The sequence below is a fragment of the Mirounga leonina genome, unplaced genomic scaffold, assembly GCF_011800145.1.
Source record: "Mirounga leonina isolate KUSES-001 unplaced genomic scaffold, KU_Mleo_1.0 Mir_115, whole genome shotgun sequence".
Lineage (NCBI taxonomy): Eukaryota > Metazoa > Chordata > Mammalia > Carnivora > Phocidae > Mirounga > Mirounga leonina.
Genome location: NW_023270268.1, coordinates 74524308 through 74550296, shown reverse-complemented (window position 1 = coordinate 74550296; position 25989 = coordinate 74524308). Strand labels below are relative to the sequence as shown.

General features: G+C 55.5%; 2 protein-coding genes across 3 annotated transcripts; one reads left to right on the top strand and one right to left on the bottom strand.

The window, feature by feature from the left end:
* Nucleotides 1–7125: 7125 nt before the first annotated feature.
* Nucleotides 7126–15976, bottom strand: CHRD (chordin). Of its 2 annotated transcripts, none has more exons than XM_034999737.1 (23): nucleotides 15826–15976; nucleotides 15468–15571; nucleotides 14834–14963; nucleotides 14558–14686; nucleotides 14368–14467; nucleotides 14169–14256; nucleotides 13665–13806; nucleotides 13406–13546; nucleotides 13240–13322; nucleotides 13016–13163; nucleotides 12760–12866; nucleotides 12536–12655; nucleotides 11771–11927; nucleotides 11209–11429; nucleotides 10634–10747; nucleotides 10046–10318; nucleotides 9859–9952; nucleotides 9683–9739; nucleotides 9296–9399; nucleotides 8739–8841; nucleotides 8047–8201; nucleotides 7777–7876; nucleotides 7126–7547 (listed from the first exon to the last, which is right to left on the bottom strand). In XM_034999737.1, the coding sequence occupies exons 1-23, from the start codon at nucleotides 15971–15973 to the stop codon at nucleotides 7492–7494; spliced, it is 2874 nt and encodes a 957-aa protein (XP_034855628.1). In that variant the 5' UTR covers nucleotides 15974–15976; the 3' UTR covers nucleotides 7126–7491. The 2 variants fall into 2 exon arrangements, with proteins under 2 accessions (XP_034855628.1, XP_034855629.1); XM_034999738.1 differs by having other exon boundaries at nucleotides 7126–7544.
* A 1699-nt stretch (nucleotides 15977–17675) lies between these two features.
* Nucleotides 17676–23138, top strand: THPO (thrombopoietin). The gene is made up of 7 exons (XM_034990035.1): nucleotides 17676–18216; nucleotides 19509–19666; nucleotides 19906–20033; nucleotides 20322–20408; nucleotides 21920–22087; nucleotides 22330–22410; nucleotides 22527–23138. Exons 2-7 carry the CDS (start codon nucleotides 19654–19656, stop codon nucleotides 22947–22949), a joined length of 900 nt encoding a protein of 299 aa, XP_034845926.1. The 5' UTR covers nucleotides 17676–18216; nucleotides 19509–19653; the 3' UTR covers nucleotides 22950–23138.
* Nucleotides 23139–25989: the final 2851 nt, after the last annotated feature.

The following is a 25989-nucleotide window of genomic DNA, read 5'->3' as shown; positions in this document are numbered from 1 at the left end:
AGTTGGCATTTTAATTTTATTAAGCAATTGACATTAAATTTCCTTCATTTTATGTTGTTCTGTTTGCCAAAACTTTTCCAGTGAAGAATCATTACATTTATAACCAGACAAAAATAAAACACTACTTTTTTTTTTTTTCCCCGCCAGGAACTCTCCTCATTCATCTATCTCTGGAGGAAGGAGGGAAAATAAAAAAGCCGCTTCTGAAGGTCTCCGATGGTGCCACTTCCATTGGTACTTCAGTTGGAATCTATGAGAAAAAAGTTCCTTCGTAATGACCTCAGCCTTGCTTTAAAAAAAAAAAAAAGCCTCTAAAACTCATGAAAAACACAGTTGATGTGAATCATATGTCTGAGTGGCGAAGTTCCCGCTAAGCCGGGAGAGTGCACAGATGTGCAAGACAGAAATTCCCCCTCACACAGCAACTGTTCCTCCACGGAGCAGCTAAAGGTAAATAGCCCTGACCCTCGTCACTGTTCCTCCCTGGAGGGCTGGCCGTCAAGTCCCCATTGCCCTCCCTCCCCACCCTTCAGTCATCCATCCTCTACCTTTTTTCTAACCCTCTCCTTGTCAAAAAGGAACAGGATCTGACCGTAATCATTTGTATTTGTTGACTGGTAGATTAGACTCTAGCAGATGACCTAATATCTTAACCAGTCGTTTGCGTTTTAAAACTCCCATCTTCCAGTTGTGGAAAGAAAAACATCTACTAAAGGAATTTCAGGCATCAGCCAGCAGGTGCAGTAATGTTTGTGTCAAGGGGAGAGGGGGACGGGTCCTGGGAGTATCTCTGGTTTAGACCTCCTGGGACCTGCTGGGGGTGGTCAGGAAAGGTGCTGGGCCTTTTCCAGGTGGGCTCCCCACTCCCCTGGGAGGACAAGTTGGCAATGGTCTGGTTCCAGCTGCTGGAACTGCTGGGGGAGAATGAGGCATTTTTTTGGACTCCAACATCTGGAGTCTGCCCTGCTAGGAGGAATTCACCTGGTACCTCCTCCCGCCATCTTTCCTTTGCTCTCTTCTTTCACATTAGCCCCTTTCCTCAGAGTTTCCAGGAGCCCATTTCTGTCTTCTGGTATGGGGCTTCTTTAGGTGGCATTCAGCGAGATTTGCAAACTCCAGCCTGCCTTGTCTGCCAACCTGGAAACCTATGTTTCATGTGACATTTTGGCCTCTAACATTTCCAACCACAAAATATGTGCTTAAATTGCAACCTCTGCCTTGGTAGAGTATTTTACTGTGAGGTTCCTTTCCTGAATAGAACCTCCTGCCTTCTTCCTCCTTTTCCAGATTCACAAATGCCTGGGTGGGTTGTATCTTGTAAGCAAACTCATGCAGGCATAATTGACCCATTAATGTTTGTGACCTAATTGCACCTGGCAGTAGATATTTCTTTAACTCTTAACTCGACTCATATTTCATCTTTATATAGTATATAATTCAAGCATTAGAAGAGATTTAATACAGTTGAATCAAGAGCCCATCCTCTATTCTTGTGGAGGTCCAGTTCTCTCCCTAATATTCCAAAGGACTTTTTCTTTTCAGCATCCCCCCTCGCTCAGAGTTTAGATATCTACAGACATTTAGATTTCACAAGTATCTCACAATTATGGCAGGTCTCTTCCCTTCTCTTCTCCTGACAAGAGACTTAGCTCCATTCATAATTTCATAAAAATCATTACATAGCCCCCATGGTTCATTCCCTCCCCTCTTTCAAGTCTTTATTCAAATGTCAACCTCACCAGAGCATTCTGTGACCATCCTTATCAAAATAACCCTCAGATCTTCCTCCCCCATTTTCCCTGCTCCTGCTCTATTTTTTTTTTTCCATAGCACCATCTTCTTCTGGCACACTATATATTTGACATATTTATTGCATTTATTGACTGCCTTCCCCGACTAGATTATAAACTCCATTCAGGCAGGGCTTTTTTTTTTTTTTTTTAAGATTTTTTATTTATTTATTTGACAGAGAGAGACACAGGGAGAGAGGGAACCCAAGCAGGGGGAGTCGGGGAGGGAGAAGCAGGCTTCCCGCTGAGCAGGGAGCCCGATGTGGGGCTCGATCCCAGGACCCTGGGATCATGACCCAAGCTGAGCCGAAGGCAGAGGCTTAACGGCTGAGCCACCCAGGCGCCCCAGGGCTTTTTGTCAGTGTACTTCACTGCTGAGTCCCCAGCGCCTAGAACAGCGACTGGCACAATAAAGATGCTCAATAAATATTAGTTGAGAGAGTAAACTGCTGTGAGGCATTGGCAGCATTGCAGATTTGCTGGAAATGTGGCATGATGGACTTGTCTGCATTCCTGCGACTCACAGAGGGCCCTGGACCAACAGCAGCAGCGGCAGCCTGGCTGGGAGTTTGTCAGCAATACTGGATCCCAGGCCCCACCCCAGACCTCCAGAATCAGAACCTGCATTTAAACGAGATCCCTGGGCGATTCATATGCACATTAAAGTTTGAGAAGCACTGGTCTGTATCACAACAATGTGAACAGCTGAAAGTTGGAGCTTACACATCTGTGTTCTGAAAAGACTTTCTCATACACAAGAAATAGGTAACAGTAGGGCTCTGGGGAAGGGACCGGGTTGCCAGGGGAATGAGGATGGTAGGAAGAAACTATTCCCTAGGAATCATTTTGTGCCTTTCGCGTGCAATTAGTAGCTATTTAACAGTAAGTAAATTGATTACTTGTAAGATAGAATACATAATTAAAGGCCTTCTGCTACTTCTCCATGGGATGCTTCTCCCTGGCCTCCTCTCTCTGTAGACTCTTGTCTTGCTGCTAACCATCCCCCACCCCGACTCCCTCTCCAGATCCGGATAAAGAAGAGGCCTCCACCACTACCCACCTAGCAGGCAGGAAGGACTAAGAAGGTCCAGCTTTTAAAGAACAAGTTCCTTGCTTCTTAAGATTCATGTAAGGCAGAATGAAACAGAAATAAAAGGCAACTGAAAACTCCGTGTTCAAACAAACACAGACATAAATGACAAATGCAGTATGGACGCTTCACTCTCTCACATATAACACACTTCAGACGTGCATACACATGACAACACTCCCCAAAAGCTCCCAAAAAGACACAGGCTTGCCCCTGCTTCCCTCTCATTTTCCCTCATCACTTCTCAGAGTGGGGGGCTGGTCAGGACCTCGAGCCTCTATAGTGAGCAGCCGGGCCACCAAGAGCCACCAGGAAGAGCAGCTGCCGCAGCAGGCTATGCATGTGGCCCCTCAGGGTGCCCTCGCCATGAGCGTAGAAAGTCACAGCCGTGGCCACTTGTGCCAGTCTCCTATGCTGCTTCACCTGCCACGCCAGGCTCCTCTGGTCCACCAGCTACTGAGCTGGAAGAACCTGTCCCTGGCAGAACCGTCTTCCTAGTACCCGTGCTGAATGCAGATGCAGATCTGCCCCCGCGTGGAGAAGGACTCAGTGCGGCGCTTGTTGGCAGCTCCCCTTCCACTGTCACCTGCTACTTCCCCATCCCCCTCCCCCTTGTCCCACCACACAACTCTGTCCCTGCAGTAGGACCAGGGACTCGGCCCCAGCACGGTGGATTCCAAAAGAGGAGGAGGCTGTGTCTCAGCCAAGGAGCCAGCCGAGCCAAGGCACGAGAACAAGAAAACGTGGTGAATGACTCCTCCCAAGGGACAGCTGGGGCCCTGGCTGAGGGCCACCTCTGCTGCCCACGTGAGGATGGGATAACCTTCAGACCCACCCAACACCCATCAGCCGAGGAGCTGGGACCCCACTGATGGGCTCTAATCAGTTTGCTGCAGATCAAATCATTCAATGCCAATTTGCCAAGTTCTCTGAGTTGGTGAGGATTTTTTCAAAACTTCTGGGGTTTTGCCTCCCCTGGCATTTTAAATGCAAAGGGTCATATTTCCCTTGAATGCAATCTCCTGCTTTCCCTATTTGTGCAAATTTACTTGTGTTCCAGCTCCAGAGATTATCATACAAATACCCTCCACTGGGTCAAGGACAGTCATCACTCACTTCACAAATGGGGATAGACATGTTGCAGGGACGGGACCCAGAGAGGGGGCAGGGCAAAAACTTCTAAAACTTAGAAAAACACACAGGGATTTTTTTTTCCCCCCTAGGGATTTTTAAAGGGCAGATTTCCAGGGGTTGAAATTCTTTCTAACAGGTGACTTTTTCTTTCTTTCTCACACATTTGCGTATTACCATAATTATTCACAATTTACTTCTGCGGTGAGTAAAAGTAATTCTAGCAGCCCCTTTTGTTCATGAAAACATATATCAAAGGCCAACAGTGTTATAAGGGGGTGGGTCCATCTTCAGGGCATAATCCTTACACAACCCCTAAGAATTCCTCGCCCGTTTGTTGTCTTCTTTTTAACTGAATTATAACTGGCACACGATATTCTATCAGCTTCAGGTGTACAAGACTTTGGTCATCTTTCACAATGCATTTCTGGTATTCCATACATAGTCCCTTCACACATTGTCTCTGACTACCTAGAATATGATGAGCTAAAATGTGTCCCTTCCAGCCCACCTGGTGAGCTCCCTCCTCATCCCAACTTTTTATGACTTCATGAAACCTCCCCCTCTGCCTCTTTCATTGTGTCAGAGACTCACATTTTTTCTGTTTCCCATTACTTTTGTAAAAAGAGGTGGAACGCAATAAAACAGTTGTTCGGAAACTTTTCTGGAGGCAACCAATTCTTCCCTGGAATGCAGGCTTTCACAGAAATGGTGCCCAAATGGAAGGAGAGTAGGGCCTGGACTCTGGCCCACTCCCAGGAGGCGCCTGGGCCGCTCCGCCCTCCCGGCCCCACTGCCCCCTCTGCCCCGAGGGCGGCACCTTCACGGGTCCACTGGCAGGCTGTGAAAACTCTGTTCCTAAGTCATCACCATCAATTATTCAAATACCTGCACAGACACTGCTCACTGCTTGGAGACTTGGCCCCAAAGAGGACCCGTGGCTGCCGGCGGCGGCGCCACCATGCTAGAGCTCCAAGTGGCTGTTCCTCACCTGACACCAAAATCTGGATGTGACACATAAACCTGGCAAATGGTGTCACCGCAGCAGGCGCAAGGCGCCCTTCGCAAGTCAAAAGCAGAAAAGTGGAAGGCTGTACATGAAGGAGATTTCTCCTCACAAAACAGACGTGTCCCAGCCACCTCCCTCCCTCCCCTGGCCACACAGAGCCCCCAAGCGACCTTCCATCTCTTGTTAGCCCTGAGGCCCTGGCAAACCCTCGGCGAAGCAGAAGGCCTGACTGACCCACGGTGAGAGATCAAACTGTAAATCCTACCAGCAACTGTTCTGAAGCACTGAAGTAGGCTACCCAGGAAAATGGGCTTCTCCTCAGGTGGTGGTGGTGGTGTTTGAAAGGGAAGGCTCTGAGTCTGTGCAGTTGCCTAAAGGGGAATGGCTGGGGTGCCCTCTTGAGGTCTCTGCAGGTCAGGGCTTCCCGTTTGTCTGCCGCGTTCCTCAGACGCAGGGCTGGCCTTCCGTGGTCACCACGCCACCTTCCTGGGGCTCGGCAGGGCCTGGGGACTAGCCAGCCCTGGGGGGGATGCAGGCTATGGTGGGAGAGGTGTTTCAGGAACTGTGGTCTGAGGAGAACATTGCTCTGCCCCGGCACCGGGCTGCGATCCTCCGACGCCGCTCTGAAGCCCTGATGGGTCCTGCGGGACAGGGTCCCGGGGGGAAAGCCCATCGAGCCACCCTGTGGACGCTCGCTGATTCTGCCCTTCCTCCCGTCTTGTGAGCATCGGTAGCAAATTCAGGTCAAATTGAAGGATCCAAATTTCCTTTTCAACCCTTCTTCCCTCGAAACTCCCTCGCCAGGGAGGACAATACTGTCAGCACATCCATTTCTGGGCCAAATCCCCCATCACCCCACACCTGGCCCTGTACTCTGTTCCCTGCGTTCAGCCCCGTGGCAACACTGCTGCTTTGTCTTCTCGATCTGACCCTCACGATCCACCCCCCGGCAGCCGGGGCTCTGGGCCAAGTCCAGTTTTCCCCATCCTTATCCTCCCTTCGTCTCCAACCAGCCTCCCCACTCCCCCTGGGTATTCAGCAGAACATCTCTTAATTGAAACCCTTGGCCACACTCTTCCCCAGACGGCTCCCTGCCTTTCATTTCAAACCAGCTCCAGGAACCCTACCTCATCACAGTGCCTTTCCTACTATCGTGCGCTGGGCACAGAGCTGTGATTGCCACAGGCTCTGACCGAGTCCTGTGAGGGAGATGGCAGTTTTACAGAAAGGAAACAGGGACTCCGGAAGGTTCAGTAACTCAGCTAGTTAACAGCAGAACTGGAGCTTCCACGGGCGAAGACAATAACGTCTTAAGCATGCACGGCATGCCTCGCCCTAGACAAGAAGCCTGTGATTGCCCTTTCGCGGTACCCGGCTAAGTCATAAAATGCCATACTCACATTATCCCACGTTGTTTATACAGAAGACAGATCTGCAGGTACATACATGGCTAGCTCTCTATGCTGACACTCTTCTTTCCCTCGCGTCCCCCAGCCCCAGCTCCGTGGGCATGCCCAGTCGCTGATGGCAGGAAGGGGGAGGCAGGGGCAAGGGTCCTATCTTATTCTGTACATCACTTGGTTCCAAGATAAGCTCAGCCAAGAACGGGGCCAGGGCCGATTCCAGTCCACTCTGATCCAGATTTGCCCCCGAACTGATCTGGAACACAATTCATTTCCAGGAAAGAATAACAGGGGTGTGGTTGCCTCCCTTGAGACAAAGACGTTCGAGGCTGGTGGCACTTTTGTTTCTCTCTTTGGAGCTATTTCAAACATGGGGTCAGCAAAATGCCAGCCACGGGTAGGCCAGGGGAAACCACACTTGTGTTGGGCTGCCTGAGTTCTTGAGGCTCTGGTCCACGTCAGTGACAGTCCCAGGCCCCACTGTGACATCCGGGCAGGCCAGCCAAAAACAGTGCCACCCCTCTCCCTCTCCGGTCTCTTCACGCTCCCCAAGGCTCAGAGGGAAGCCCCTGGAGCCAGGGCTCCAACTCTCAGGCCTTCTCCACTGGGGCCGACTCAGGTCCCTGATCACACACAAAAAGACAACTTTTAGCCTTGAGACTGGAAAAAAAAAAAAGTTTTAATAAATACAAAAATCTCCAATAATGACTCTGCTCAGCTCAGGGGCAGCAGGAGTGAAGTGGGGGGACCCTTGGTGCTGAGTGAGGATAAATTAAAAATCCCAACAAGCCAGTGACATTATGTACAGAAAGAAAGGGGTTGGGCTTCCAAGGCAGTGGCTGGAGGGTGACAGGGCAGGAGTCGGAGTGGCCGTGGCCTTGGTCTGCCCTGGCTACCCCTTCCCCTCGTGGAGGTGTGGTTCCCAGAGGTAGTGGGGGGAGGGAGAAGAGGCAGAAAAGAGGGGCCAAAGGCACTGGGTTTCCCACAGGGGAACGCAGGGTCCTTGGCGCCAGTCCTTCCCCCAGCCCAGGCCCCGTCCTCTTGGTCATGCGGCCTTCTGGCTGCTCCCTAGGAGCCTTCGGCTTCTTTCTCCAGCTCTGGAACCGTCCTGGCCTCTGGGGCTGCTGGAGACAGAAGGGAGTAAATTTTGGAGCTGTGTGACCTTAGCCTAGCTGCCTAATTCCTCTGAGCTTCAGAAATCTCACTTGTAAAGAAAGAGTAAGCAATACCAAGTCCACAAGGCTGCTGTGTGGTGGAAAGGAATGGCACCAGTGAAGAAGATGCGCGGCTCCTGACAGGTGGCAGGTGCCGCCCCCCCTCCCCAGGCACCCCACGGACAGCCCCCTCACTTACGCCGCCGGGGTGCGCAGTGGGGGCAGCAGCGACTCTCCTTCCCTGGACCGCAGGACAGTGGCAGCGAACAGTCATCCCGCTCACAGTGGGGCACCCCTGCCTGGTGCAGGACAGAGCGGATTTGGAGGGTACCCAGAGGCACAGGGACACAGCAGCCTTCAGCCTCTTCAGGGAAGCCCACTCCCAGGAGCCTGCCCTCCCCGGAAAGGTCTCCCCACTCTAGGCCAGGCCCCCGATGCCCACCTCACACAGAGCGCACTCCCCACTCACCCCACATCTGCAGGTGATACAGCTCATCTCCCCAAAGGGAGGCACCGAGGGGTGCCAGCTCTGGCTGTCTGGGAACCACTGCCCTGCAAAACGGCAGCCCCGGGGCCCATCGGCCTGCATGGGGTCCCCCATCTGGGGGTGGGCCCCTGACCCCACTGTTGGAAGGGAGGGAGGGAGGGAGAGCTCAGCAGATGTGAGTTCTGTGAGGGCCACCCAGGTTTTATTTGTCTTTGAATCTCCAACACCTAGCAGTTTCTGGCACTTAGTAGGTGACAAATTTGGATGAAAGGATGGATGGATGGATGGATGGATGGATGGATGGATGGATGGACGGACGGACGGATGGACGGATGGATGGACGGATGGGAGGATGGGAGGAAGGATGGACGGATAGATGGCTAGAAGGTTGATTTGAAGGAAGGGAGGAAGGGAGAGGGGGGGAATGGATGGATGGGGCAGGAACTGGAGCCCATCTTAGCCCACTAATAAACCCATGCACATTCTTTCCAAATGCATTTAGAGCCCTGCCTCCAGGCTAGGCACAGAGCAGTGCTCAGTAAATGCTGAATTAGCTGAGAAGTCCCTTCCATCCACCTTCACTATGCATTCCCTCACTGTGCATCCCCTCACCTAGGACAAGGCAGCGAAGCACCTCATCCACCCCAGGAAGCCTCTGTGCCCACCCCCCTCACCTGGACACTGTTTGCAGCAGTCAGTGGGGTTGGCACGGACAGGCTGGGCGCAGGCTAGCCGAGGACACTGCACCTTCTCACAGTGCACCTCTCCAGTGCCCCCCTGTAGGGATCCATTGAGGGAGGGTGTCAGAAAGGAAAAGGAGCCTCCTGCTTCCTCCCTCTCCTTTTCCATCCCTCAAATGTCATACTGCCATGGCCCTTCACTCAGAGGCCCTGGACTGGTGCTTTATATACCCAAACTCAAATGTTCATGGTAGCCCCACAACACAGCTGCTCTCCTATCTGCTCAGAGGAGTGGAAACGGGAGTTCAGGGAGGTACAGAAATTGCCAGGGCTATACGGAGCGAGTCAGCAGCCTGAGCCAGAATTCACACCCACGTCAGCCCTTCCCTTTTCCTGCAGGAAGCTGACTCTCAATGCTCAAAGGACTTTTCATAGTGCTTTCATCCTTCAGCCTTCCTTACACAGGCTGGGCTTTCCTCTTCTGGCAGCCCCCTCCCCATCTCTGCAGACCCTGCTGGGTTATGGCACCAGAGAGGGTTGGGCGGCCATACCTTGCAGGTGCAGACAGCACACTTAATTAAGCCAAATGGGGGCACGACGGGGTGCCACCGGGTACCCGCTGCCCGCCAGCTCCGGTCACCATCAAAATAGCAGCCTGGTTGGGGGGGGGGACAGTGCCCAGCTGCCATGAGTACTGAGCTCATTGGCTGGGCCCACAATCAAGGCTGGAGTCTCAGGCCAACCCCACACTAGTCTAACCCCAGGGCCCGTTTGTGGAGCGATGACTCTAATGAAGCCTGTCAGATGTCATTTGGAATCTGTGCCCCTCAGCCTCCCTCTACTCCCCCCATATATATTCTCACCCTTTTGTCCCCCTCCTGGTCCCACCCAACAGCTCCACTGGATTCCCCACCCCTGCATGCAGACTTCCAGCTCACCCTCTCCAGGATCTCTGGTCCGTGAGAGCCCAGGCAGGTCTCTGACATCTTGTTTCTCTGTGGGGCCAGAGAAATAGTGAAGGCAGGGGATGACCACGCCCTCCCCCCCCCCCCCAGAGGCCTCATCCCCCACAGTGGCCCTTCCACTACCCCCTCCACTCAGGCAGGACACTCACCCGGGCACACGGGGCAGCACTGGTCCGGTGCCTGCACCGGGCTGGGACAGCTGGGCGGCGGGCACACCACGGGGTCACAGATCACCGTGCGTCTCTGCAAAGAGAGGTGGGGGGTGGGGGGTGGGGTCTTGACTGGGACCCTTGCCCCAGAACCCAGACCTCAGTGCGCCCTTCGGCGGCATCTTACCTGGCAGGTGCACAGCGAGCAGAGCGGGTCATAGTTAGGCGCCCAGCGAGCCCCATGGGGGCGCTGCTGCCCCTCGAAGTAGCAGGTGTTGGGGTCTCGCGGTCGCCCCGCGCCGCCGGGTTTGGCTGGCGCAGGGGCGTCCGGGCCGAGCACAGCGGGCAGCGCAGGCAGGGCGGCCGCCGCTGCATCCGGAGCCCCGGGCGCCCACGCTCCCTCAGCCCCCGCCGCCGCCAGCCGCAGGCCGCCCACCTCGCATTGGTTGGCGATGTGCACCTGGGAGGAGAGGCGGGTTGAGGCAGCGTCCGGGGCTCCCCCTCGTGTCTCCACCAGCCGCCGCCAGCCCAAGACACCTCCACCTCTGAGCAGCCCCGCGCCCCGGGAAGATGCTAGTAGGCCAGCAATCAGCCAGCAACCAGGGACAGGGTGGTCTGCTGCGAGCCTGGTCGTGGACCTTGTTGGGCTTCATCCTCCCAACCAGCCAGGTGATACCACCACCGCCAGGGCTCAGAGAGCGCAGTGACTCAGGCAAGAGCACACCATGCCAGCCCAACTCTGAACCATCCCCAGCGGCCCACACTGCCCACCTACCTGCCCCCGGAGCTCCCCTTGGGGGCTTCCCTTGGTGGTGATCAGCAGGGAGGCGGTGCCCTGCGCCAGATGCCCCAGCAGCTCAGGTTCCAGGTCCTTCACCACGCCCTGGGCCTGTGAGAGACAGGATAAGGGATGGCAACAAGGCGCTCTAGGGCTGTGCCTACCGTGCTCGATTCGCAGATGAGAAACTGAGGCACGGGAGGTGAAATAAGGTCTTCGGGAAATTGAAGCCCATTAGTGGTGGTGTGAAGCTCAGAAGCCAGGTCTCTCTGACTCCAAGTCCCTGGCAGCCCACCCCATTGGAGGGGGCTTGCTCCATCCCACCTGCTCCTCTGGAGGTCCCGGGCGTTACATACTATCTAAGAGATCCGGCCAGAGAAGGATGCAGGAAGGAGAATGGACACTAAAAGGCTGAGTCAGATTCATAGCCAGGGCTGTCTGACTCCCGAGCGCAGGTCAGCTCTGCCACGCCAGGCTACCTGCTCTCGACCTCCCCCACCACAGGCCAGCACAACCCTCCATGCTTAAAAAAGCAGATCTTTTCCAAGCTGCCTTCACCGTCACGTCCTCACCTCTGGGCCATAGAATCCCTTCAGCAGTCGCCGGGGCCCTGGCATCCCAGGAGGCCCAAGGAGGTAGGCCGTGACAGTGCCCTGTTCTGAGCCACCAAGCCCAGCCAGCAGCACTTCATAGTGCAGGTGACAGTGGGTATCCAGGGAGAGCCAGGCATGTCCTGCTGCCTGGCTCTGCACAGGGGGTAACACCAGGGCTCCTGCCAGGGGCACGGGCAGTGCTGGATCCAGACAGAGGAGAGGGGACAGATGAGGAGGTGGCCTAGAGCAGCTACTCCCTTCTTCCCAGTATTCCCCCATCTCCCCCGTCTTCCCCCGACACGCATTCCACACATGGGCAGACACTGTCCACAGGCACAGGGCTGGGGGGCAGCAAGTTTTAGACCCCTGCACCACGGCCACGGAGAGGGTCTCCCAGCAGGGCCACCCTCTACAGCCCCACCTTCTCCAGATGCCAACCTGGGGCTCAGGCACATAGAAAGATCCACCAAGCTCTGGCACCCGGCACCTGAGTCCCCGACTCGAGGACATCAGAGGGTGGGAGAGGCCCTGGGGCACTCACTCTCATGGCGGGCGCTGTGTCCGCTATAGGGCAGGGCAGCCACGTGCCCCCGCAGTTCTCCATCTGGGAAGTCCTTGGTGCCCACGTTCAGGAACAGCTCATTCTGCAGCAGCATATGAGCCCCTCGGGCACCCAATCCAGGGCAGATCCCCACAGCCTGGGGGGTCAGGGAAGGATAAGCCCCAGCTGCAGCCTGCCAGATTCCAGATGAACCCCTCCTCAGCTTTCACACAAGCCCAAGATTCTGGATGCCTTTCTGTGTTTTGTGCCCCCGTTACACCCAACACACACACGCATAACTGGATAGCACCTCGCAAGCCCAGGTTCAAGTCCCTCCTCTGCCACTTCCTACCTATGTAACAGTCTTGAGGAGTTATTTAACCTCTCGGATCCTTCACTTCACCGTCTAGAAAATGGGAACCATGAGGGCCAAAAATAATGTAAGAAAGGCAATCGGTGCAGTATGCGGCCCAGAGAAAGGCTCAGTAAGCGGCACTCGTTGTTACCACATTTTTAATTACATGGTCTCCCTGTCCAACTCCTCCTCCCATTTGATGTGACATTGCTGAGGATGGGGGTACATCTGATTTTCTTCGTATTCCAGTCCCTAGCCTGAGGCTCCCTAAAAATGTGTCCAGGGAATCAGCGTGTCAGTGAGAGAACCTGTTAGTGAGTGAATGACCCCGAACCTCCCTGCTCATCCAACCCGGCCGTCCACGCCCCTGGGCACGGGCCCTGTGGCCCGGCTCTGCCGACAGCACTCACTGTGTGTCCTCCCGGCTGGAGGCCGGCCATGTGGCACAGGACAGTGCGCTGGTTTCTCCGCTGAGGCTTGGTCTCCAGCGTCATGGCCACCACCTCACTGCCTGTACCCACCACTTGCACCTGGGAGACAGGGTGGGGGAGGACAAATTGGAGTGGCTGAGAAGGCCGGAGGCCCGAACCGTGCAGGCCAAAGCCCCTCTCCCCGTGCAGCTCCTGACTCTCACCTGGTAGATCAGGGAGCCATTTCCTAGCAGCGTAAGGCTGGCTGAGCCAGCTGCACCCGTCTGAACAGGGATCAGGGCATCGGCCCCGCAAAGGACACTTTGCAGGACTGCAGGGGGACAAGAAAGGTGGAGGCAGGCTTGCCCCATGGCTGCTCATCCCTCCCCAGCCCCCACGACTCCGCCCATACCCACCCTCGCCGTGTGTCTGTGCCTCTCAGTGTTATGTGCCCGGGGCGCCAGCCCCACCCTGCCTCACCATCGCAGCTCTGCCTGGCAGCGATGTGTCCGCTGATGCGTGGCGCTGGCCCACCTGCCCTCTCCAGGGCCATCTGTAGCTCCCCCAGCACCAGCCAGTCCATCTCCTGGGCCGTCAGGTTGGGCAGCACCTCGGCAAAGCCTGGCTCCTGGGGACAGAGCAAGGTATAGCGGGTGCAGCAGAAGGCCAGGGCAGGGGGCAGCAAGAGCCAGAGCCTCGCTCACCTGGACTGAGGCATTGGCCTGGAGCTCTCGAAGTAGCTGCCCCTGGTGTAGAATCTGGAGCCGCAAGGAAACCTGGGCTGGTCCTGCAATGGCCACACGTGTGGATGCCTCTGAGGGATCGGTGCTCTCCCTACCCTCCTCACGTGGCCTGCCCCATCCCACTTACCCCCACTCCTGGATTCCAGCAGTCCACGGAAGAGCAGCAAGAAATGCAAGGAGTCCTCTGTGTCGCTGAGAGTGAGTAGGGCGATGCCCCCTATGCCAGGCTGTGGGGGGCCTTCTAGGGTCAGGATGGCACTGAAGGTCTCTGGGGGAGGAGGAAGGACCGTGAGAGCCCATCAGGAAGTCCCCTCCTCAGCCCACTCTGTTCCTGGGGACACAGAAGCCTCAGAACTTCACGTCCAGGGGCCATTTGCTCCCCTCACCTGCAGCCAGGGCCCGGTGTCGGATGAGAGGCCCCCAGACCTCCCCTGAAGGGTGAGTGGCTGTCACAAGTGCCACCTGCAGCTGTTCTGCCCTAAGGAGCCGCAGAGACAACCGAGGCACTGCCCGCCACACCCCACAGACCTGGAGCAGAGAGACAAGAAGGCCCTACTCAGACAGTATGCAACACAGGCCCGCTGCGAGGCCCAGCTATGGTGAGGAAGGAATACGGGAAGGAGCCCCAAGCCCTCCTAGGAAGCTTAGGAAGGGGGCCTTGGAGCCAGATGCCGGGGTCCAAATCCTGGCTCAACCACTTACTAGCTGTGTGACCTTGAGCAAATCACATTCTGCTACTGAGCCTCAGTTCCCTCATCTGTAAAATGGGCATCACAATGTCAGTGCCTTCCTCTCATTGGGCTGTGGTGAGGACCCACGGAGGCAATGCAGAGCCCGCTGGCGGTACAGGGCCCAGACTGGGTAAGCACTCGTAAATGGCATCATCTCACCAGGCCATCTCGCGTGGGGGCTGCAGGGTGCTCAAACAGGACGCTGCCAGCCGAGTCGGAGAAGCGGATTCGAGTGGGGCGGTCCAGCCTGGGAATGAGGGTGAGCTGAGCCTCCGCCAGGAGCAGCTCCTCCAGCCTCTCCCAACTCTCCTTCCCCAGTCCCCAGCTGACCCCTCCTCCCACCTTCCCCTTTTCTCACTGCCTGTAGGAGATGGAGAAACGCAAGCTAGAGCGCAGCAGAGACACTCGGACCCGAGCCACGGCCTGCGACCTCGGCCCTGTCAGCAGCGCCACGAAGTCTGCGAGGAAAAGATGTGCCGGGGTGTCAGCGCCCGCTACGGCAGCCCGGCCCCAACCACAGCCCCAGCTCCTGCCTGGCCCATACCTACCCGTGTGGCCGTCCCCTCGCGCCCGATCCTCAGAGCCTGGCTCCCCGCGGTCGCTGTAACTGCGGTGCTCTGGGTCCCGCGGATACTCGAAGGCCAGGCCCGTTGGCGGCCTCTCGGGAGCGCCGCGCTCTAAGCCGGGAGTGGGAAACCCGGGCTTCAGCTGGGCACGACGGGGGCCGGCTGGCCGCTCCGTCTGCTCCGTCCACGCCAGCCGCGGGGCTCAGGACCAAGCGTCACTGCCCGGCCTCCCTCCCCTCACCGCGGCGCCGGCCTTACCCTGGGGGCAGCTCTGGCAGCAGTGTCCCGGCAGCAGCCGCGGCTGCACGCACGCCAAGGCTGGGCACTCGGGTTGGATGTGCTTGCAGCTGACCCTGCCCGGGCCCCTGGCGCGGCGACCCCACTGAGGCTGCTTGCGGGGAAGACGGGAAAACCAAGTGAGTGCCAGACACCAACTGGTGGGACACCCCCCCCACCCCACCCCCCCGGCCACCAGGAGAGAGTCATGGGACCAGAGCAAGGTCATCCCATGGAGTCAGACCACTCTGTTTCTTAACAAGCTGCTTGACCCTAGACAAACTACTTAACGTCTCTGGGCCTTGGGGTCCCTATCTGGGAAATGGGGGAAGTAATAGTGTGTATCTAGCAGGATTATTCTAGGAGGTGAGAGACCGATGAAACCGTTGGCAAAGAGCCTGACACATAGTGGGTGGTCAATAACAGTCAACACCTGAGACTTGAATGGGGCGCTTCCTCTCCACTTTCTCCGCCAGGAACAAATACATACATATCTCCCAATACCTGCAGACTCGCTTCTTTCGGCTCAGCAGCTCCGAATCCACTCCGACATGCCGGGGACCCGAGCGCCCCCCCACCCGCAAGGGCCCCGGCCACGGCAGTTGGGTTCACTCACCGCCTCGCAGGCGCACAGCACGCAGCGCATCACCCCGAAGGGCTCCCCCAGGTCCGGGTGCCACGTCTCGTCCAAGGCATAGACCTTCCCGCCGAAGGAGCAGCCTGCGGGGACGGGCTTGGCTGGCGGCCGCTGTCCCGTTCCTGCGGTGCGCCCGCCCTGGGCGCTGCCGGCCGGGCCCTGGGGGTTCCCCGCGCCCCCCCACCCCGGCCCCCCGCGCGACGCGCCTCGCGACCCCCGCCCACCCCTCCTGGCCGCCCGCCGCGCTGAGCCACCTGCGCCCGGCGCCCCCTCCGGGCGGGCGCAGACTTGCCCCGAGCCGGACTCTGCCTGCGCGTCCCCCGGGCCGCCCACCTACCTGCCGCTCCCCGAATGGGCAGCGGCTCCTTCTCGGGCCGGATGGGCAGCGCGGGGGGCTCGGGGCCGGCGCCGTGGGCCGGCGGGCAGCCGAGCAGCAGCAGCCCGAGAAGCAGCAGCGGGGCCGGCGGGGCCGGGAGGCTCGGCATGACGCGAACGGGACAGCTGGGGAGGCGGGAGGGAGGAGGGAGCAGGAGAGGGAGGAGGGAGGTGGGAGGAGGGCCGGGCCGGGGGCGGTACGGCGGGAGGGGGCCGGGGCCAGGGCCCGGGCAGTGCGGCGAGGGGCTCGTCGGGCGGCGGGAGTCGGCGCCGGGCCGGGCGGGGCGGGAGGAGCGGCCGGGAGGAGCGCGGGCGGGCGGGCGCTGACCCGGGCCGTACGCGGCTCTAGTGCCCCGGGCGCCGGCTCCGGCCCGTTTTATGCCCCGCGCCCGGCGCCCCGGCCGGGGGGCCTCCTCCTCAGCAAACGGGGCGGCGGCGGCGGCTCGGCGAGGGGCCGGGCTGAGCCCGGGGGGTCCGGCCCAGCAGCAGCGGCCCGGATCGCGAGTGGGGGAGGGGAGGGAGGGGCTGGGACCGGGCAGGGGAGGAGGGAGGGGCTGGAGGGGAAGGGGGAGCGGAGGGGGTAGGGGGAGGGGAGGGACCAGGGGGCGCGAAGAGGGGAGAAGAGGCGGGTCTGGAGCCCCCCGCTGCTGGCGGCCACAGGGCGGCTGCACCAGGAGGTGCGTGTCCGGCCCAAGACGGGAGCCCCAGGCCAGGGAGGGGCAGAGGCTGGGCCTGAGGCCTGGGCCGGCCACTGGGCTAGTACTCGGTTCCTGCCGGAAAGATGAAGACTTGTCTTTTAAGGATGACAACGTGCAGGAAAGGCCCGTCAACTGATCTCCCCTACTGTGGGCCCACAGCACGTCTCAAACCCCACACCACCCGCACTCACTGCCTGGCCTGTGGCCCTATCTCTTCCCAGAGGTCTTCCCTCACTCTACTGTTCCCCAGGAGAGGGACTTAGCCAGAAAGAGGGTCCCCTTTCTGTCTGTGACAGTGTTTCCCTCCCTACCGTAACCTGTCCCGCAGGCCCATCCAACCATCACTGTCCCCAGCCTGACATCCTCTCTCACCCTCTTCCCTTCACCCAGGGGACCCTCTGCCTCTCCACCCCACCCCCAACCTCCTTTGTCTTGGTTTCCTGATCATGACTGCCTCCCTGTCCCCTCCCACACCCATTCACCCACCATCCTCCCAACCATCCCAGCACCCTCCTTCCTAATCTTGGGAGGCATCTCATCTGGCTGAACTGGAGAATTCCGGGATCTAGGCCATACTCCTTAGCTGACAGCCCCATCCTTGGGAGGAAGAGCAGGAGGGGAAGAACTGGGGTGGGGGGTGATGGGAACAAGGTCAGGCCAGGAGGCCCCTGAGGACAGAGACTGCGAGGAGACTGGGATTGAGGGAAAAGCAAAGGAACTAGAACCAGGGCCAAAGGAAGAGGGGGGCCAGCAGGAGGTATTTGCGGGGGAGGTTCAGCAGCTGTCTTTCCTAAGACAGGGACACATGGGCCTGGTTATTCCTCTTGTCACATATGGAGTGGTAGGAGATGGAACGGGGAGAAAGACAGGGCAAGCTCAGGAGAGCTTGGGCACAGAGGTAAGTGGCCTTAGCTGTCTGAGTCACCGGGCCCCCCGCCAGAGGGGCACCTGAGCCCAGCCTAACCACCCTACACACACCCCTCACCTTGCAGTCCTCTCAAATGGTCCAAACCCTTTTCCTATAACACTGACCAATGACGGGCTCATTCCCTAATACAGGCAATACCCACATTCCCACTGGGCAAGGGGGAATAAGACACGACCCGCACAGGATTATAGGAGAGAAAGGCAGGAAAGCAAGAGCCCTAGTGGGTCTCAGCAGCAGGTGTGTTGTCCAGGGAAAAGAAATTTGGCCAGTCAGGAACTGAACAACCCACCAATCCAAAACCAGAACCAGATCTCTGTGCCTCTTCCGCAGGAACAAAAAGATCCTGCCAGATTTCTCCTGGGGAAAAAAGCCCATCTCCTCCCCCCAGCCAGGTCCCAGGTTTCCCATCTCCTAGAAAAAGATGGATCCCCCTGTTGAAATCCTCCCTGTGGTGTGTGTGGGTGGAGGAGCTGGGCTCTGCTAGTGGACCATGGTCCAGGCAGGGGCTCCATGTTCAGTGCAGGTGGGAGGAGAAGGCGTCACTTCCGGGGGCCTTCACCAGTATCTGGTGGCTCCCTGCTCTCTGATTGGGCAGAATTGTCCTGGGCAGGCCTGTGACCCTACTGCTGTGGAGGGGCTGTGCCCCAGCACTACGTGTCTCCCTACCCATCGGCTCCCCAGAGTGCTGCCTGCTGTGCACCTGGGTCCTGGAGCCCTTCTCTACCCGGTGAGTGGCAAGCAGGGTTTGGAGTTAAGTGAGGCTAGGAAGGGTAGGAAAGAGGAATTGGGCTCACAGCTGGGGGAGGGGCAGGCAAACTGGAACCTACAGGCACTGACCTTTGTCGAGAAGCGTGTAGCCTTCCCAGAATGGGAGGAGCAGGACAGAGCAGGGGTAGGGGGTGGGGTGCTGGGTTCTGAGGGACTGATCAGACTTGGAGGAATATAGCCCTGTCCCAGCTGGCCCTAAGGAAAGCAGACGTGTGCCCCGGGAGAAAATAAGAAAGGTGGTGCATTTAGGGCTTAGGGCATATAGCATCAAGCCGGACACAGGCCCAATCCCCATTCTTACCCAGTAGTTCTTAGTTCGCTTATGGTTCTGAATCCTGGGACTGGGGAAGCTGGGCCCAAGGAGAGGGTTGTGGGAGGAGGGCGCATGCATGTTGACAGACCTACAGGAAATCCCAATATTGAATCAGGTGCAGGCCTCTTTGCACAACTTGTCAAAGAAGGAGGAGGCCATGTGGGGGGTCCTGTGAAGGAACTGGAAGGGGTCTGCCGAGGGGGCAGGGAGGAAGATGTGGGCTAGGAGATGGATACGGTGGGTGTCCAACACGAGGTAACCACGTGAGGTGGGTGCCTCACTCAGCACGTACCGATTGCTGGGCAAATTGCCTCCGGTGGGAAGTCCCAGGACTGTTAGCCCCTCTCTCTGCCTCAGATAACCCAGTATGTTAGAACTGGGAGTGCAAAGAAAAACTCCAAGAGGCTTATGGGTGGGGGTAAATGGAGAGAGAACGAGCGGTTAATTGCTCCCATACCACCTTCTCATAATCTTGTAATCACCAAGCCCTAGTCGTACAGTTTTGTTTTCCCCAAGTCCCCTCCTCTGCCCCACTCCCCCAGCTACCCCTCAACACATTGCACATGTTTGCTAGCTCCTCACCCTCACCTTATATCCCGCTTTCCAACCTCTTCTCCCAGGCTTACGCCACAATACTCCTATTCCCTCTCCCCATCCCAGATTTTCTCTAACCAAACCGAGGTTGCTCAGAATTTGAGGCCAGTTAAGGTTGTGTGTGTGTGTGTGTGTGTGTGTACGCGCGCGCTTGCGTATTCCATCCTGCTGCTCTCGGCAGGGGCAGGGGCACCAGCCCCACGTCAGACTCACTGAGGAACCCTGACAAAGAGGAGACACCACATGCCGCAGTCACAAGGAGACCTGGGAGCGGTCAGAGCGCTAGCAGTTCCGGGCTGGTCAGCATCTCATGCCCTCCCAGCAGCTATTCCTGTCACTTGCAGGATAGATTCCAGACCCTCTTCCTCAGCCCACCTGTGCCCCACCGTGCAAGAAGTGCCGGAGCCCAAGCCGCCTCCATGGCCCCAGGAAGGAGTCAGGGGAGAGGCCCCATCCAGGGAGCCGCTCCTACCAGACAGCCTGGCCAGAATGGAGCCGACTGGTAAGAACACACCTGCGGGACCCAGGGCCAAATCACAGCGGGGTTAAAGAGGAAAGAGAAAGGAGATGTGCTGCCTCCAGGGTAGAGGGCGGAGGGAACCCAATCTCCCAGGATTGAGGCCTCTGAAAGGTAAATTCCCTGGATTTCAGGTCTGGGTCCTAACTGGGAATTCCTGGACTACCACCTGACAATGATTTCTTCCTTATCCACCCTGTCAACCTCACTTCTCCTCATCTAAGAACTGCTCCTCGTGGTCATGCTTCTCCTAACTGCAAGACTGGATCTGTGCCTCCCGGCTCCTCCCGCCTGTGACCCCCGGCTCCTAAATAAACTGCTTCGAGACTCCCATGTCCTTCACAGCAGACTGGTGAGGATCTCCCAGCACTCTCCCCTCTATCCATTAACTCGTCAGATACCCCTCCTCCCATCATTCCCTCTCACCCCCGGACCCGATCACTGTTCTTCCTATATTGTCCTTGGTAAGACCGCCACCTCCCCATCACCACTCCTTGATGAGGATGATGATTTGCAATCTAGTCCACTTTTAAAAGCTCTAGTCTGGACATATATTACTCCTGGTCACTGGGTCACCACCCCCCCTCCTTTATTTGAGCTCCCTTCTCCACCCCACCCCACCACCAATCTTTTTCACTAGAACCAGTGTCCAGACGTTAACCCTTTGTCCACACCTGTCCTGCTGCCTGCTGTGGACTTCAGCTTGGGAGAATGGAAAACCCAGAAGGTAAGAAAGCCATCCCTTCCTTTGGTTTCCCTAATTCCTGTCTTCATCAGTTTTCTACTGCTTTCCATGGATTCTTCAAAATTCCTGAGCTTCCTAAAAATATCTCACCTTGGGCTTGGCCACCCTAACCTAATCTACATTCCTCTAAGATGATATCCTCTGGACAAGATGGCTTGCAGTCCCAGTATGTGAAAATAGATTCAAAGCTGAACACCCAGAAAAGCTGGATAGAAGTCTCTCACAGCCATGCCTTTGACCTATTCCTATGCAAACTTCTTAAGCTGGCATGAAGAAGTAAGACTGATCTGTCATCCCCAGATGACACAAAACTGGGAAGCAGAGGTAAAATAGCAAAAGATAGAATCAAGATTCACATTGCTGAAAGGATAGATCAAAAACAAGGTAAAATTTAACAGAGATATACAAAATATTCTACATTTACTCAAAGTAATCAAGTAAAGTTCTATTCCAGCTTTCAGGCCATAATGCCCCCACTTCCCCTTATATAAACTTCTGGCCCTAGAACTTACTATGAACAAGATCTGGGAGGATTGAGTTGACCTCAGACTTAGCAGGTAACACTATTAAAGCAGCTATTTTAAAAGCTAGTGATTCTAGGTGGCTTTAGATGTTTAGCATCCACCTTGTGGAAATATTCCTAAAAACCTTTAAGTGGCCTGCACTTAACAGTACTGAGTTGAGTACTGGATACCCTCCTCTAGACACATGCTAATTTACTCAGAGGGACCATATTAAACTAGCATGTGTCCAGAAGGAGGAAGCAACCTGAACAGTGAGAGGTTAGAAAACACATTCTGTGAGGAATGGCTTAAAAAAAAAAGAAAAAAGAAAAAAGCCTGTCTGATGAGCTTGGAGAAAAGTTGTTAAGTCTTGTGGTATAGTTGGATGTGCTTTAGTCTGAGGCTCAGGAAACCTCCGGGGAGGGAGCACTCCTTGCAAGGTCAGCTCTTCTACCCTCCAGATCCCTAGAATCCCCTTTCTTCCCTCAGGTCTTGGGGTGGGGGGGAACTGGGCCAGGGACGAAGGGCAATTCCTAGGGATCCCTTGCAGTTCCAGCTCTGCCATTGATCACTGTAAGGCCCTTTCCTTCATCTTTATGATCTTTGTGATGGTCTCATCTCTCCGTTAAGTTTTTAAAAAATCATGATTCCAGGATTTTGTAGCAGAAAAAGTAGATTGGCAGCACTAGAACCGAGAGGTTAAAAACTATAATAGCACAGATTCCAACGTAGAGTAAGGGGGAAGAAGAACTTTTCTGACTGAAATTAAGTGTAAGACCAGGCTGGGTTACCGGACACTGGAGTTATTCAAGCAGAGGCTGATGACCAATTGCCGGGAGACTGTGAAGGAATTCCTGGGCTGGGTGGGACCTTGGTCCTGTCCAATTCTCAGCTCCTATGATTCATTCCGCTGGCTACTCCTAGGGGTCCCCACCCGCTATTAGCATGCCCTTTGAAGTAGGCCGCTTCTCCCTTCCATCTCTCTTGCAGGAGAAGACCAAGGCACAGGACATTCTGGGAGCCGCGGCCCTTCTGCTGGAGGCAGTAATGGCAGCACGGAGACAACTGGGACCCACCTGCCTCTCATCCCTCCTGGGACAGCTTTCCGGACAGGTCCGTCTCCTCCTTGGGGCCCTGCAGGGCCTCCTTGGAACCCAGGTAAGTAAGTCCTGAGTCAAGGGGACGACAGAAACTCTCCTTTGCTGACTCAGTCCCTTTAGAAGACCTGAGGGAAGAAAGGCGAATTCTGGGAATCCTGAGGGTAGCACAGCTGACCAACTAAAAAGTGCTCCCTCCCAGCCATAAAGTCTGGGTGCTGGCACCTTATCTTTCCCTGGAGACGAGGGACGGCATGATATCCGGCCCAGGTCTCTGGCCTCAGGCCCATCCTCTGCCCTCAGCTTCCTCCACAGGGCAGGACCACAACTCACAAGGATCCCAGGGCCATATTCCTGACCTTCCAACAACTGCTCCGAGGAAAGGTGCGCTTCCTGCTGCTTGTAGTAGGGCCCACCCTGTGTGTCAAGCAGGCCCTACCCACGACAGCTGTCCCAAGCAATACCTCTCTATTGCTCACACTGCACAAGCTCCCAAACAGGACTTCTGGATTGTTGGAGACAAACTCCAGTGTCTCAGCCAGAACTACTGGCTCTGGACTTCTGAAGAGGCTGCAGGGATTCAGAGCCAAGATTCCTGGTCTGCTGAACCAAACCTCCAGGTCCCTAGACCAAATGCCTGGACACCTGAACAGGACACACGGGCCCTTGATTGGAACTCATGGACTCTTTCCTGGACCCTCACCCATGGCCTTAGGAGCCCCAGACATCCCTCCGGGAACTTCAGACACGGACTCCCTGCCCACCGACCTCTGGCCTGGATATTCTCCTTCCCCAACCCATCCTCCTACTGGGCAATACACACTCTTCTCTCCTTCACCCACCTCGCCCAACCCCCCGGGGCCAGCTCCAACCTCCATCTCCTGACCCCACTGTCACAGCCAACTCGACCAGTCCTCTTCTAATTGCAGCCTACCCTCACTTCCAGAATCTGTCTCAGGAGGAGTAAGGTACTCCAGCCCTGCCAGCATCAGCACGGTCTCCATGTAAAGTTCCCTTTCCAGGAGGGGAGGCCCTGGGAGTCAAGTTATACCAGATTTCCTGCTTTCACCTGAAACCCAAAGCCCTGCTAAAGGGGGATACACGGGACAGAAAAGGGGATCATTTTTCACTGTATATTGTAAAACTTCAGAAGCTATTTTTTTAAACTATCAATAATATTCACCAGAGCAGCTAGTTATCTTTGGTCTGTTTTCTGCACAAATTTACAACTTACTAATTCTCTACGTGCTGTTTTGCATACAATTCTGCAAAAGGCTGGACCAGCCTGACTTCTGAACGGGGTAGAGACTGACCTTATGTTAGAAAACAGGGGGAAAAAGCTTTGGTTTTCTACTCAGAACTAAGGTTAGTCTCTTTATCCCCTTCACTATCATTCTCAGTGGGACTCTGATCTCCTTTTCTAAGGAGATCCTTACTCTTGAAAAATGAATGAGAAGTAGTCTCTTAGAAGGGCTGTCTTTACACAATCAACAAAACTGGGCCTATATAAATAAAGAATAAATAAGAACACCCAAAAGCTAACTGAAAAGCAAGGGAAAAAGGTTCTTCAGGGGGCAATAGATCTCCCCCTTCCCTCCCCTCCAAAAAGTTAACAGGAAGCCTCGGAGAGCCTCACACCCCAGGTAAGGCCCTGCAGACAGTTCAGTCAAGACAAAACCTGGATGGGACAGCTGAGCAAACAGCGAGAGCTTCCACAGCTCAGCAGGAAGCTTCACCAGGCACGGGTTCCTGCCTCCCTCCTGTGGAGGTCAGGGGGAAGTGCAGGAAGTGGCAAGAGTCAGTCTCCCAGGGCTCACACAGCGGGAGGGACAAGTACAAGTTGAAGGCTCATTTCCCAATTCCCAGAAGTCCACGGTATCTAAAAAGCAGCCCTATGTGACCACCATGAATTCTGCTAAGAATTCTCTGGAGAAGAAGCCCGGCTTATGGGGCTTTGCAAATAAGTGCTACCGTGGTGCTTAGGAAAAGGTTTATGGTGCCCCAAACAAAAACTCCATTGCAAAGGTCAACCCTACAGCTAGAGGCTCCTGTAGGAAAACTAACAGAAGCTTTTTCCTCTTCCCCCCCCTCAACTCCCCCAAAGGAGAGGAAACACTACCATGTAGGTAAAAAAGCCAAGATCCCAGAGTTCCAAACACCGCCACAAATACCCCAGGACCAGTAAAGAAGAATGAAAGCCAGTGTGCCAAGAGCCTTATGTAGGTTACCTTTTATAGTGCTCACACACCTCTATCAGGCTGGGGATGCTATCAGTCTCAGAGAAGCCAGGCACGCTCTCAGTGCTCACACAGCCTGTGAGCAAGAAGAGAAGAAACAGCCTGAGCTGACTAGAGCCCGTACGGTCCCTAGTGTGGTGCACTGTCCAACAGATCACTCAGTGATTGTGCTTATTAGAAAAGATGTCCAAGTCCTGAGGGAGGAAATACATCAACAATTAAAGAGTTCTGAGTAGAAAACCAAAGCTCTTGGACGGGGTGACCAATTTAGACATCTCCAGGTGTCCTCCTTTCCCATCATGGATGGAACTGTTGCCACGGAGAAGGAATCGACAAATGCACAAAGCTCAAAAGTGTTGTTCAGATCTCAGAGGGGGTCAGTTTTTGCATGGGAGAAAACAGTTGTTCCACACTACCAATTCCAGCATGCTGTCAAGAGAACGATAAGTGGAAATTGTAATCTACTGAAATACCAAACTAGGCTAAATGTAATAACCAAATGAAGAACTTTGTGGCCCATGAAAGAGTTAGCACCCGGGACAAGATATGCCAAAGGGACCAAGAGCAAAGGCTTCAGGGTTCTCAGCACAGTCAGATGAGACACAAGGACGGCAAAACAGCAAGAAGTATACAGCCAGTAAGTTCCAGGCATCCAGGATTGGCATTTGACCTATTTTAGGGCAAATGCAAATAACTCATGGGCTTTTCCAGTGTGAACTAAGCTGTCCCTATTGAGAATCTAACCCTTCCCAAAACTTCGTCAGGCTGATTCTATCCCTTCTTCCCTTTCCACAAAATGCAAAAAACTGTTACAACCAGAACACCCTTCTATCCGACTGCATGCCAGTTCTCTTCTGCCACCCCAGGGCAGCCAGGATAGTGTGCTATGCTACCCCACAAACTATTACTGGGAATTAGGTTCTCCGACTCTAACCTAAACCCATCCTTCTCAAACACCCCCAAAAATCTGACTCCATGTAAAAGTTCTAGGAGTCCACAAAAATTCATCCCAACCCCCACTGCATCTTCTATCCCCCCCACATAGTAAACCAAAGAAACACCTTTTCCTCCCCGCCCGCAGAGATCATTCATTTTCAGCCCATTTCCCTAAATACTATTTCTAACACCTCATGTAAAGACCTGAAAATGACGGGGAAGGAAACACCCCTGGGCATCCCAGCAGGGGGACAGGCTCCCCAGGCAAAGCCAGGAGATCAAAAGACAAAACTCCTTAATACACACTCGCCATCTTTCTGGATTGCTACCCTGAATTTCCCAGGGGAAATCAGAGTCCAGGATACTTTCTCAGAGACCTCGAATGCCAGACTGAAGAGCCAGCTCATATGCTGGAGTCCTAGTGAGCATCACCACTTCCTCAATTTTGTTCTTGCCCAGTTTTAAGTTAGTGGCTGCTCCACTGTCCTGGGTACTGCCTGCCACTGGACTGCCAACCTCATTGGTATTGCTGCCCCGTCCACTGCACTGGTCTGTGCAGCAGCTGCCTGTTCAGTGTCACTGGTGAGAACCCCCACCCCTACCCACTTACCCTGCCCTCCAGGTCGCCAAGGGAATGTAGAGCAGACACCTAGCTCCTCCACCTGTTCCTACAATCACCAAATCTGCTCTTCCTACTCTCCTCGTAGTCAGGTCCCAAGCCGGCGTCTAAAAGCCTCCACCCAAAGCTTCCACAAAAATGAACATTTCCAGGCTGTGCAAGTGACTCATT